Source organism: Notamacropus eugenii, chromosome 6, assembly GCF_028372415.1.
Source record: "Notamacropus eugenii isolate mMacEug1 chromosome 6, mMacEug1.pri_v2, whole genome shotgun sequence".
NCBI classification, from domain to species: Eukaryota; Metazoa; Chordata; class Mammalia; order Diprotodontia; family Macropodidae; genus Notamacropus; species Notamacropus eugenii.
The window spans coordinates 53646539-53659418 of NC_092877.1; the positions used below are offsets into that span (position 1 = coordinate 53646539).

A 12880-nucleotide genomic window follows, 5' to 3' on the forward strand; every position below is an offset into this window, starting at 1 on the left:
TAGTCCTCAAAGTTTGTGTTTTCATCTTCTCTGTCACCACAGTAGCTTTCTTTTTTTTTTAAATTATTTTTTAAATTTTATTTATTTATTTTTAGTTTTCAACATTCACTTTCACAAGATTTTGAGTTCCAGTTTTCTCCCCATCTTTCTCCTCTGCCCACTCCAAGACAGTGTGCATTTTGATTACCATTTCTCCCAGTCTTCCCTCCCTTCTGTCATACCTCTCCTTTCTCTTATTCCCGTCCCCTCTATTTTCTTTTAGGGCAAGATAAATTCCTATGCTCCATTGCCTGTGTGTTTTATTTCCCAGTTGCATGTAAACACAGTTTTTAACATTTGTTTTTAAAACTTTGAGTTCCAACTACTCTCTCTTCCTTCCTCCCTACCCATCCCCACTGAGAAGGCAAGCAATTCAATATAGGTTATACATGTGTAGTTATTCAAAACACTTCCATAACAGTCATTGTGAAAGACTAACTATATTTACCTCCATCCTATCCTGCCCCCCTTTATTCTATTCTCTCTTTTGACCCTATCCCTCCTTAAAAGTGTTTACTTCTAATTATCCCCTTCTTCCATTTCTCTTCCCTTCTATCATCCCCCTCCGCCTTCCCCACTTATCCCCTTCCCCCTGCTTTCCTATAGTGTAAGTTAGATAGATTTTCATACCAAATTGAGTGTGCATGTTATTCCCTCCTTAAACCAAATGTGATGAGAATAGGGTTCATTCTTTCCCTCTCACTTCCCCCCTCTTCCCCTCAGTTGAAAAGCTTTTTCTTGCCTGTTTCATGTGAGATAGTTTGCCTCTTTCTATTTCTCCCTTTCTCCTCCCAATATATTCCTCTCTCACCCCTTAATTTTGTTTTTTTTTAGATATCATCCCTACCTATTCAACTCATCCTGTGCCCTTGGTCTATATGTACATAATCCCTCCAACTACCCTAATAATACTGAGAAAAATCTCAAGAGTTACAAATATGATCTTTCCATGTAGGAATGTAAGCAATTCAATTTAGTAAGTCCCTTATGATTTCTCTTTCCTGTTTACCTTTCATGCCTCTCTTGATTCTTGTGTTTGAAAGTCAAATTTTCTATTCAGCTTTGTTCTTTCAGCAAGAATGCTTGAAAGTCCTCTATCTCATTGAAAGACTACTTTTTCCCCTGAAATATTATACTCAGTTTTGCTGGGTAGGGGATTCTTAGTTTTAATCCTAGCTCATTTGACCTCTGGAATATCATATTCCAAGCTCTGCAATCCTTTAATGTAACAACTGCTTGTGTTATCCTGATTCTGTTTCCACAATACTCAAATTGTTTCTTTCTGGCTGCTTGCAATATTTTCTCCTTGACGAAGGAGCTCTGGAATTTGGTTACAATATTCCTAGGAGTCTTCCTTTTGGGATTTCTTTCAGGAAGTGATTGGTGGATTCTTTCAATATCTATTTTACCTTCTGGTTCTAGAATATCAGAGCAGTTTTTCTTGATAATTTCTTGAAAGTTGATGTCTAGGCTCTTTTTTTTTTTGATCATGGCTTTCAGGTAGTCCCATAATTTTTAAATTTTCTCTCCTGGATCTGTTTTCTAGGTCAGTTATTTTTCCAATGAGATATTTCACATTGTTTGCTATTTTTTCATTCCTTTGACTTTGTTTTACTTGATTTTTCATAAAGTCATTAGCTTCCATCCAAGGGGCAGCTAGGGTGTGCAGTGGATAGAGCACCAGTGCAGGAGTTAGGAGGACTTGAGTTCATATCCCACCTCAGACACTTGACACTCACTAGCTGTGTGACCTTGGGCAAATCACTTAACCCCAATTGCCTCATTCTGGGTCATCTCCAGTCATCCTGATGAATATCTGGTCACTGGATTCAGATGGCTCTGGAGGAGAAGTGAGGCTGGTGACCTGTACAGCCCTCTCTCACTCAAAACAAAGTCAAGTGCAAATCATGTCATTATTTCTCTGATGGCATGGTCTTCTTCGGCAACAAAGGACGAACACATATACACAGCTTCCATCTGCTCCATTCTAATCTTTAAGGAATTATTTTCTTCATTGAACTTTTGTACCTCCTTTTCCGTCTGGCCAATTCTGCTCTTTGGGGCATTCTTCTCCTCATTTTCTTTTAGGATCTCTTTTACCATTTGTGTTAGTCTATTTTTAAAGTGTTATTTTCTTCAGCATTTTTTTGGGCCTCTTTTAACAAGCACGCGGCTTGTTTTTCATGATTTTTTTGCATCACTCTCATTTCTCTTCTCAATTTTGCCTCTTATTTCTCTTACTTGATTTTCAAAATCCTTTTTGAGCTCTTCCATGGCCTGACACCAATTAATATATTTCTTGAAGGCTTAGATGGAGAAGCTTTGACTTTGTTGTCTTCTGTTTGTATACTTTGATCTTCCTTGTCACCAAAGTAAGATTCTATAGTCTTGATTCTTTTTCTGGTTTTTGCTCATTTTACCAACTATTTACTTGACTTTTGAGCTCTTTGTCAAGGTAGTTCTCTGCTTCTAGTGGGAGTAGGGAGTGTACTGTCAGCTGCTTGATTCCCCCACAATCTATGGGCCTCTACAGCTCCAGAAACAGTCACTGCCTCTGCCCCTGCTGCTGCTGTACTTGCTTCTCTGCTGCTCTGGAACTGGGGTCTGACCATTCTACTCCCACAGGTTTTTTCCACTGACCTTCCAATTTATCCTCGGCCTTTTGGGGTTGTGAAGTCTGGAAACCGCCACAGGTACCCTAGATTCAGTCCCCCAAGGCCTGCTGAAGTCCCATCTGTGCCAGGGTGGCCCATGCTGGATTGCTCTCTGCTCCAGCGTGGCGCAGTCGACACTTCCCAGCGACCTTCTAGGCTGTCTTGGGCTGGAGATTTGCTTCACTCTGTCATTCTGTAGCTCCAGAATTTGTTTAGAGTCCTTTTTTTTTTTTTTCTTTTTTACAGATATTTGACTGGATTTGTGGGGAGAGCGCTGGCAAGTCCTTGCTGTTACTCTCCTGTCTTGGCTCCACCTCCCATGTAGCTTTCTGTGGTCAGGTTATTATTATTATTATTATTATTTGTTGTTACCTGATTTTTCAAGCCTATCTCTTGACTTTTAACTTTATGTTAAAGTTGGGCTGTGCTGCCAGGGTGACAGGGACACTGCACTAAGGTTCAGATCTTTTGTGCACCTGTTTTCAGAGCTTTTAATTCTAAGAGTCTGTAAACTTTCAGTTCTTCCAAGATCGTGTGATCTAAGGAGAGGTGTGTTTACTACTTCTGGCTATTCTATGGTCTTTAAGTGACTATAAGCACTCTTTTCTGCCCTGGCACTGTCACCAGGATCCCTGCTCCCCTGCAGCCTCAAGTTCTGGTGTACTAGTGCCCCTCCTTGCCCTGGAACTGCAACCCAAGATTGCAGTCTGGATCTGTGTATGGGCAGTGCAACAGAGTCATGCACCCTGTGCCAGCAAAGGGTCCCCTTTTATCCTTTCTGACCAGTTATCTGACCTCCTTACTATCTGTAGGCTGAGAGCTTTGAAAGCTGTTTCTGCTGCTGATTCAGTTGCCTTCAGGGCATACTGCCAGCTAGTTTATGGTCCACTCTCACCTTACTAACTTTTCCTGCTGACCTTCTAAGTTGTCTTGGTCTGCAAAATTGTTTCACCCCATTCTTTTGTAGGTTCCGTTGCTCCAGAAATCATTTTGAGGCATTGTTTAATATTCAGAGGGAAATTTGGGAGAGCTCAGTTCTCTGCCTTTTCTGTGCCATCTTGGTTCCTCCTTCAACCTTAATTCTTTGTAGATTCTTGAGACATTACATACTTTATATCCATATAGCATCATTGGAAGAATGTCTTTTTTTTAAAAAAAAGTGGACCTAAGTTGGTCACAAGCTCTCTGTGTTGGTCATCTAACGCAACAGCAAAATCTAAATAGTACCTATTCTTGATCCCCTTGGTTTTTCCTGTATCCCTAGTTAAGCTGAATACTTTAATGCTTTACAATCTCCTCAGAAGGTGACAGTGTTCCGGACTTAATGAAAATATAGGCATGTGGAGGTCTTTACCTACTACAGACAAGTCCTCTTTCATCTGGACTCTGTGTAGGACGTTGTGGAAGACAAGAATAAACACTTTTGGCTCATTCATGTCTCCCTATTTATGCAGGACATGATAATTGCCAAAGATTGTCAAACAAAGTCATGCCTGTCACAGTATATTTCAAGGAACCTTGTGTGATTTGGGCACTTGTATGGAGGTACTTTATTAGAATAGCACTTTTGTATTTTTTTTAATCAAGAAATAAGCCGAATATATAGTCAACAAATAAGCACAGTGGGATCTTTTATTCTCTTTACTTTTTTAGTCAACTGTGTGACTGAGAAGATGTGATATACTGTAGAATGTTTGTGAAAGCCTACCCTTTTCATACATTTAGTAAGAATGCTTGATGTATGTATAGATTAGTCTCATAAAACTGTTATAAAGATGGGAAAGTTAAAGTTCGCTTAGTTAATTTTGGCTCATTGTTTTAGCCTGTGGAGAGCTTTTGGAATTTCTTTTATGTCCTTCGTGAAAATCAGGATTCCCCAAAATTTCAGCTGTCTGGAAAGAAAGAATAATGTAGTCAGTGCTCATCATTAAACTTGACAGAAATAGGAATTGTGAATGAATATTTGCTAGCCATGTAAAGTGCTACATTTGAGGTTCAAATGTAGTATCTTTTCTGGTTTTGCCCAAATATTTATTCTATGATGATTTTCTATTACTTGTGATCTGATTTGACTAATATGGTTCTGAAATTTAAGATAATTAAACAATGAGGCTTTCATTGAAGTTGTACTCTGGTGCTTCAGGTGTGGAGTTGACCTGAGGTTCTCAGAGGTTATGCCAGTGGAGCACTAACTCTGGCAGGTATTATGGAGTTGGAAAAGCATCAGTTAAGTGCCTGGAAGTTTTCCCTCAGCCTGGTAAGTGAGGATAATCCTAACTGATCATCAGAGGGTTGGCACTAAGAAGTACTTTTTTTTTTTTTGCATGGGCTATTTACAAAAAATGTCTACTAATATTTAAAGGGATTATAATCTGCATTAGTAGGGCACTATGTGTATCTTTTCAATTACTGAATTATTGAAATTGTGGGAAAAGCAAACACTAAATTATGGTGTATTTATTTTTTTTTCCATAGGGCATTATTGTGCAAAAGAAAGGTTGCATCAAGCATTCTACGAAATATGGATACGAATTAAAATAACTGAAGAATTATCATTCTCCAAAATACAGCAAAATGTATAAACCATCAGAGACAGTGAAACGTCGACTCAATGTACACGCACCACCAAGGATAAGAAGTGTGGATGTTGCTAGAGGACGAGCAGGGTATGGATTTACCCTTTCTGGACAAGCGCCTTGTGTTCTTAGCTGTGTTATGAAAGGGAGTCCTGCAGATTACGTAGGACTAAAAGCTGGAGACCAGATATTTGCTGTTAATGACATCAATGTAAAAAAGGCTTCTCATGAAGATGTAGTGAAGCTCATAGGGAAGTGTTCTGGGGTGCTACATATGGTAATTGGAGAAGGCATCAGTCACATGGACTCTTGTTCAAGTGATGAAGAAGTCGGATTTTATGAAGGAAAAGGCTGGCTAAAACCCAAACTTGATTCCAAAGCATTAGGTATCAACAGAGCAGAGAGAGTTGTTGAAGAAATGCAGTCTGGTGGAATTTTTAACATGATCTTTGAAAATCCTACTCTTTGTGCTGCTAGTTCAGATCACTCAAAACCAAAACAAAGATCCCTTTCAGAGTCAGCTACTGCTGCTGCTCGGTTTGACATTGCACAAGAAAGTATGAATATTCCAAATTATAATTTTCATTCTAAGGAAGAAATGTCTAAAGTTATACACGATGATTCAGTTTTCAGTATTGGACTAGAAAATCATGATGACTTTGGATTAGATGCAAGCATTTTAAATGTTGCCATGGTGGTGGGTTATCTAGGTTCAATAGAACTTCCTTCAACTAGCTCCAACCTTGAATATGATAGTCTGCAGGCTATTCGTGGATGTATGAGACGCTTGCGGGCTGAACAGAAAATACATTCGTTAGTGATGATGAAGATTATGCATGATTGTGTTCAACTCTGCACCGACAAAGCTGGCATAGTGGCTGAATATCCTGCAGAGAAACTGGCATTTAGTGCAGTATGCCCTGATGACAGAAGATTCTTTGGACTGGTCACCATGCAGACTAATGATGATGGAAGTTTAGCTCAGGAAGATGAAGGAATTTTGAGAACTTCTTGTCATGTTTTCATGGTAGATCCAGAACTATTTAGTCATAAAATTCATCAAGGTATTGCAAGACGGTTTGGGTTTGACTGTACAGCTGATCCAGACACTAATGGTTGTTTAGAATTCCCAACATCATCTTTACCTGTTTTGCAGTTTATTTCTGTCCTCTATAGAGACATGGGGGAATTGATAGAAGGAATGAGAGCACGGGCCTTCCTAGACGGCGATGCTGATGCTCATCAGAATAATAGTACAAGTAGCAATAGTGATAGTGGCATTGGCAATTTCAACCAGGAAGAAAAAAGCAACAGAGTTTTGGTGGTTGATTTAGGAGGCAGTTCAAGTAAGCACATTCCTGGTAATGTGTGGGAAAATCCAGGAGGAAGAGCAGCAAATGCACCTGCTGCACACTGGAATGGTTTCTGTCATGATTCAGAAGGAGGTTCTTTAGAAGCAACTCAGAGTGAGAAGTTTTGTGATTTAAATAAGCATTTAGGACCTTCTTCCCGAATGGAAGTTTCTCTTGTTCCTTCACGGAGTTCAGTCCCTCCTTCCAAAAGAAGTACTATGGGTATAGGTGGTGGTTCCAATCAAAGGTGGCTGCCTGTCCATGTCCTCCAGGAATGGCAGCATGGCCATGCCAGTGATCAGGAGTCATACACGGATTCTACAGATGGATGGTCAAGTGTGAATTGTGGCACACTTCCTCCTCCAATGAATAAAATTCCAGCTGACCGATACAGGGTTGAGGGAAGCTTTGTTCAGCCTCAACTAAGTGTTCACAAGAGTGAATGGTCTAAAAAAGCTTTTGGAATGCAGACCATCTTTGGTCCTCATCGAAACGTTAGAAAGATGAAAGAGGACAAAAAGGTAAGCATTATGAATAATATTAACAAAAAAACAACAACTTGGATAAGTAATTTAGGTCAGTTATTTAAGAAATCATATCAGTTTGCTTTTTATATCTAACTGGCAAATACACAGTACTTTGCTTTCCAAATTCAGTGCAGCCTTCTGTTAAGAAAACTGACCAATAAAAATGTGAATTGATGAAAGAGGTCTCTTTTGCAAAATATAAAAATTAAGGGGCTTTATTCTTTACTTGATGATTCACTGAGATTCATTCAAGATTCAGGTTTCTCTTAATCGCTTGTATCAAATGTATTGAAAACAGGCTTATACTCAGACAGCTTCTTCAGGAATAGAATGATTGAAAAGTGAAGTACTCATAGAATTATAGAATCCTAGTTTTGGGAGGGATATTTAGAAAAGGAAGCAGTGATCATAAAGAGCCAGTATGACTGCATCAAGAATAGATTGTGCCAAACTAACGTCATTAAAAAAAAAGATTTATTAAACTGGTAGATCAAGGGAACACTGTTGATATAGTTTACCTTGATGTTAGCAAAGCATTTGGTAAACTTTTTCATGGCATTTTTGTGGAAAAGATGGGGAAATGTGGGCTAGATGATAGTATTATTAGGCAGATGGAGAATTGATTGGATGGTTGGACACAAAGAGGAATTCATTAATGGTTTGATGTCACCTGGGAAGGTGGTTTCCAATAGAATGCCCAAGGGATTAGTGCCTGGCCTTATGCTATTTAGCTTTTTATCAGTGACTTGGCTAAAACACATAGATGACTTTTTTAAATCAATTTTTCAGATGTCATAACTGGGAAGGATAATAATGTGTTCAAAGAAGTATTCAGAAAAAGTCTTGACAGGCTAGAATACTGGGCTGAATCAGAAATAACATTTAATACAGATAAATTTTTTATACTTTGAGTTAAAAAATCAACTTCATAAGTACATGATGGGAAATTCAGATAGTTCGTCTGAAGATAATCTGAGGGTTTGAATGGACAGTAAGCTCAATGTAAGTCAACAGTGTGATATGGTGACCAAGAAACCCAATGAAGTCTTCACCTACATTAAGAAAGGCCTAGTTTCCAAGAACAACATAATGAGACAATTCCACTGTACTTTGTCTTGGTCAAGCCAAGTAATTTTGTGGTCAGTTCTGGGAACCACATTTTTGTGAGGACTTTGATAAATGAGAGAGTATCTGGGAAGATAAGAGAATGGTGAAGGGCCTTGAATTCTCCTTGAATTCTTTCCATATGAGGATTGGCCAAAGGAACTAGTGGGGATATTTTGGCTGAAAAAGGGAAGAACTTAGGTAGGAGAGTAGGATGTGATAATTGTCTTCAAGTATTTAAAAGGCTGTCTTATTGAAAAATAGATTAAACTTGTTATTCTTGGACTTAGAGTAGTGGGTAAAGTAATGGGTAAAGTTTCAAAGAGAATTTAGGCTTGATATAAGGAAATACAACTAGAAGTTTACAAAAATGAAATGGGTTGCCTCAAATCATGTAGATTCTCATTCAAGGTCTTTAAGCAAAGACTACTTTTTAATTTAATGAATTTGTTTTCAGTTTTCAACAATCACTTCCATAAGTCTTAAACTTTCTCCCTCTCCATCTCCCCACCCTCCTTGACCAAAGACTACTTTTTAGGAATAATGTAGAGAGAATTATTTTTTTTTCCAAGTTGTACTAGATAACTACTGAGTCCTAAATCTGAAATTCCATGATTAGAGATCATATAGTCCAGCCTCCTTCTTTGATAGGTGAGGAAACTCATTTTCAGATAGGGAAAAAAGTCTGCTTTGGGTGATTTCAGATAGTATGCAGCAGGGCCAAAATTTAAAATAATCTTATGAACTCTAAAGAAATGCTCTATTTTAGCGTCTTTATTTCTTATTATTTAACATAGGTGGTTATCATTGTATTACTTTAAATATTGCCATGTTTGTTTCTGAGTGGATCTTTTATTTGACAAAAGTGGGTGAGATTAAATACTAATGTAGGAGCTGGAGAAATTATATATTTATGAGATTTGAACTAGGTTAGCAATGGTTGTGGTGTTACATTTTAAAAGGCAGCATGTTCCAATAGAAAGAATCAAGTATAAGAGATCTGTCATAGCTAACTTTGGGGCTCAGAGATTCACTAGCTGTGTGCGCTGAGCAATTAGTTAAGCTTTTTGACCCTCAGTGTCCTTTTCTATAAAATAGGAATTCTTGGTCTACCTGTCTCACAGGCATATTGTGAAGACTGTGGCCTGTGAACTTGTAAATGCTACAGATGTAAATGCTTCTCTGTAGGTAAAATAGCTTGCAGTTCTGTAGCACTTAATGGTGTATAAAGTAATTTCCTTTTAATAGGCTTGTGTGGTTAGGTAGTGTCATTATTAAGGTAGTGTCATTATTACTATTCTCATTTGATACCTAAAGAAACCTAGACACAGAGAGATGAAATGACTTGCCCCAATGACAGTTAATAAACAGATCGAGGACTTGTACCTAGCTCTTCTGAGGCTATCATATTTTCAGAACCAACTGACTTTCTATTTTCCTTTCTTTCTCAAATCCTGACTTGTGGTAATACTTTAGAAAGTAGCATAAGCCTGTAGATACCTATAATTCCAGGTGTGAGTTCAAAATGAAAGCATTGGAATGTTTAAAGATAACTAATTTCCTACTTTGCATCCCATCCAACTTATTCTGCTTTTCCTTCTAGCCTTGCACCTCTAATGAGGGGAAATAGATAGTGAGGAAGGAGAGGACTTAGAAGTCTATGAGTTATGTGACAGTAAAGGGAGAGTAGATGCAAGCTGAGCTGTTATTTATCACCTTCATGTTATCCTTAGAATCAGAGAAGTATGGCCACCATGGTGTGTACCACAAGCCTATAAAAATAGAATCCTAGGACCGTTTTGCTCAAATGAGCTAGGACATGATTTGAGGCCATTGTTAAAATAAGAGCCCATTTATTCAAATATTGCATATTTATTTTCACACTAAAATTGCATGATAAAAAGCTGTTATTCCTATTGCTCTTATTAGTCAACTCTTCTATGTGATGATCCTACAGCCCTGAAAGATCTCACTCTGCTTTCTGAGTCATCTAAAAGAGATTCAGCTATTGAAGTGGACAGGCCTTTATTAAGAACATGCTGTTTGCAAGGCACTCTCTCAGAGCACTTGTGATACAAGGCCTTTTTGTCTTTTCAATAAGTTAATAGTCCTTGTCCCAAAGGAACATACAAACCATTTTAAATTAATTTAGATTCAAGTCTCTTAAGTCTAATTCTTTGAAAATTGAAAATTTATATTCCATGTTTAGAATTCCACATATAGAATATTCTGGAAAATGGAATTACTAGTATTTGTTAAATGCCTGTGATGGTACTGGGGATACCAATACAAAAAGTAAGATAATTTGTCTTCAAGGAGTTTAAATTCTATTAAGGCATGGGATATAACATGTTTCTAGACAACTAAGTACAGGATATATACAAAAATGGATACAGAGTTATGGATGAGGGACTTGAGAAAAGGACCTTTATAAGTAACACTTGAGTTGAGCTTTAACGGGAGTTAAGGGTTCCAGTTGAGGTGAATAGGGGGAGCATTCAAGAATGAGGGATAACCTATTAAAAGATACAGAAGTGGAGCTGAGATGTCATCTAGGAACAACAAATAGTCTAATTTGTATGGAGGATAGAATAATTAAAAATATTGAAAATTTATTTTTTTCACCAACTACATGTTAAAGCAATTTTTAAACTTTTTTTTTTTGAGTTCCAAATTCTGTCCCTCACTGCCTCCTTGTCCTCCCCTCTTCCTGAGACTGTAAGCAATCATATAAAACATTTCCATATTAGTCATTTTGTACACGAAAACTTGAAGAAAAAAAATAATGAAAGAAAGAAAGTAAAAAGTAGCATTCTTCGTCTGTATTCAAACAATATCAGTTCTTTCTCTGGAGGCAGATAATATGCATCATCATTAGACCTTTGGGATTTTCTTGGATCATTGTATTGCTAAGAATAGTTAAGTCATTCACAGTTCTTCATCGAACAGTGTTTCTGTTACTGTGTATAACGTTTTCCTGGTTTTGTTCACTTCACTTTGTGTCAGTTCATATAAGTCTTTCCAGGTTTTTCTGAAATCATTCTGTTATTTCTTATAGCATTTCTTATTCTATTGTAATCATATACCACAATTTGTTTAGCCATTCCCTAGTTGATGGGCATCTCTTCAATTTCCAATTCATAGCTGAAGGTAGAGTAATTTATAGCTAGCCTGGAACCAGATTGTAAAATGCTTTTTATGCAAAACAGAGGAGATTATATTTTGTAGGATATAGGAAGCAGAGGGGTAACAGTCAGATCTATGCTTTAGGAGTATCAGTTTGGAAACCACATAGAAGATGAATTGGTGACAGGAGAGACTGGAAAAATAGGAACCAGCTTTGAGGCTATTAACAGGAGTCTAGATTGGAAGTCATTTCATTGGAGATCAGAGGTTGGATGAAGAGATGTTGAGGTAGACTCTGTAAGCCCTGGCAACTGTTTGAATATAATGGGTTAGGGACAGTTAAGAATAACTTCAAAATTTTGAACCTGGGTGACCAGAAGAATGGTGCCCTTGACAGAAATTAGGAAACTAGGAAGAAGAGTGACTGTGAGGAGAAGGAAAATTTTTAGACTTGTTGACTTTGAAATGCCTTTGGAACATCCAGTGGACATGTCCATCAGCACTTGGAGATACAGGACTGGAGTTAAGGAGAAATGTGAGGGGGCCAGTTATGTTGATTTGAGGCATCTGTAGAGAGATGGTAATTGAATCCATGGGAAATGATGAGAGAGCCCTGAGGTAGTACAGAGGGAAAACAGAAAACCCAAGAAGGAACTTTGGAATATGTTCACAAATAAGGTGATGGTACTTTCACGGATATTGAGTAGTGAGTTCTCTTTAAGGGTCTTTAAGACCCTAGAGGTCTTAAAGTGAAGACTTGATGACCTTTCAGGGAAGTTATGGAATAGATTTTTCCAGGTAGTAGGAGCTGTAGTAAAGCTTGTGTTGGGAATATAATAGCCTTTGTAGTTCCTTATATGACTACGGTTCTGCCTTACTTCTGTAGTAGTAATTGTTGGACTCCCCAGAGTGTTTGAATTAATATGTGAGTGAGAGAAAATGTCATACCTGCACCTGCCAGGCCTAGAGGCCTGTGGGCTACCCGAGTCTTACCTTACCTCTATCGGAGGTCTTCGGCTGGCCAAACCGGATACTCATATGAGAGAAGAGACCTATCAGAGTCGAACAAGGGTTGAGCTTTATTCAGGGTTCTGGTTACAAGTGCAGGGGAATTCTTCCTTAGGAGGGAGCGAAGAATCTCCCAAGGAGGCAAAGATCTTACAATAAGAGATTGGAAGTAGAAGTGTAAGTGGGGGGAGAGGGGGAGGGGAGAGAGGAAAGAGGAAATGCAGAGCCTTCTGTCTTCACACGTGGCCCCTCCGCCCCAGAGAACTTTCAGGCTTTCCTGACTCCAATTAAGCTCTCCAGCCGCATAGTTTGCATCTGAATACCGTGCCTGTTAGGTAACAGTGGGTGTGCCCAGATCCGGGACAGCCTCCAGAGCGGGGATGCTCCTCCCATCACGTATCTCACGGGAAGAGGCGGAAATACACGAGATAGCTCGGTCTCCTCCTCGATTCCCTGTTGTTATTATGGGGGGCCTCGTGAGAACTCCAAGATTT

General features: G+C 38.5%; 1 protein-coding gene across 5 annotated transcripts in view; it reads left to right on the plus strand.

The window, feature by feature from the left end:
- RGS12 (regulator of G protein signaling 12) overlaps positions 1 to 12880 on the plus strand; it is a 263351-nt gene that overhangs the window by 23772 nt on the left and 226699 nt on the right. For all 5 annotated transcript variants that reach the window (XM_072620075.1, XM_072620077.1, XM_072620076.1 and 2 more), the window contains exon 2: positions 5169 to 7142. In XM_072620075.1, the coding sequence (XP_072476176.1) occupies positions 5268 to 7142 (1875 nt within the window). In that variant the 5' untranslated portion in view covers positions 5169 to 5267. The remainder of the gene's footprint in view (positions 1 to 5168; positions 7143 to 12880) is intronic.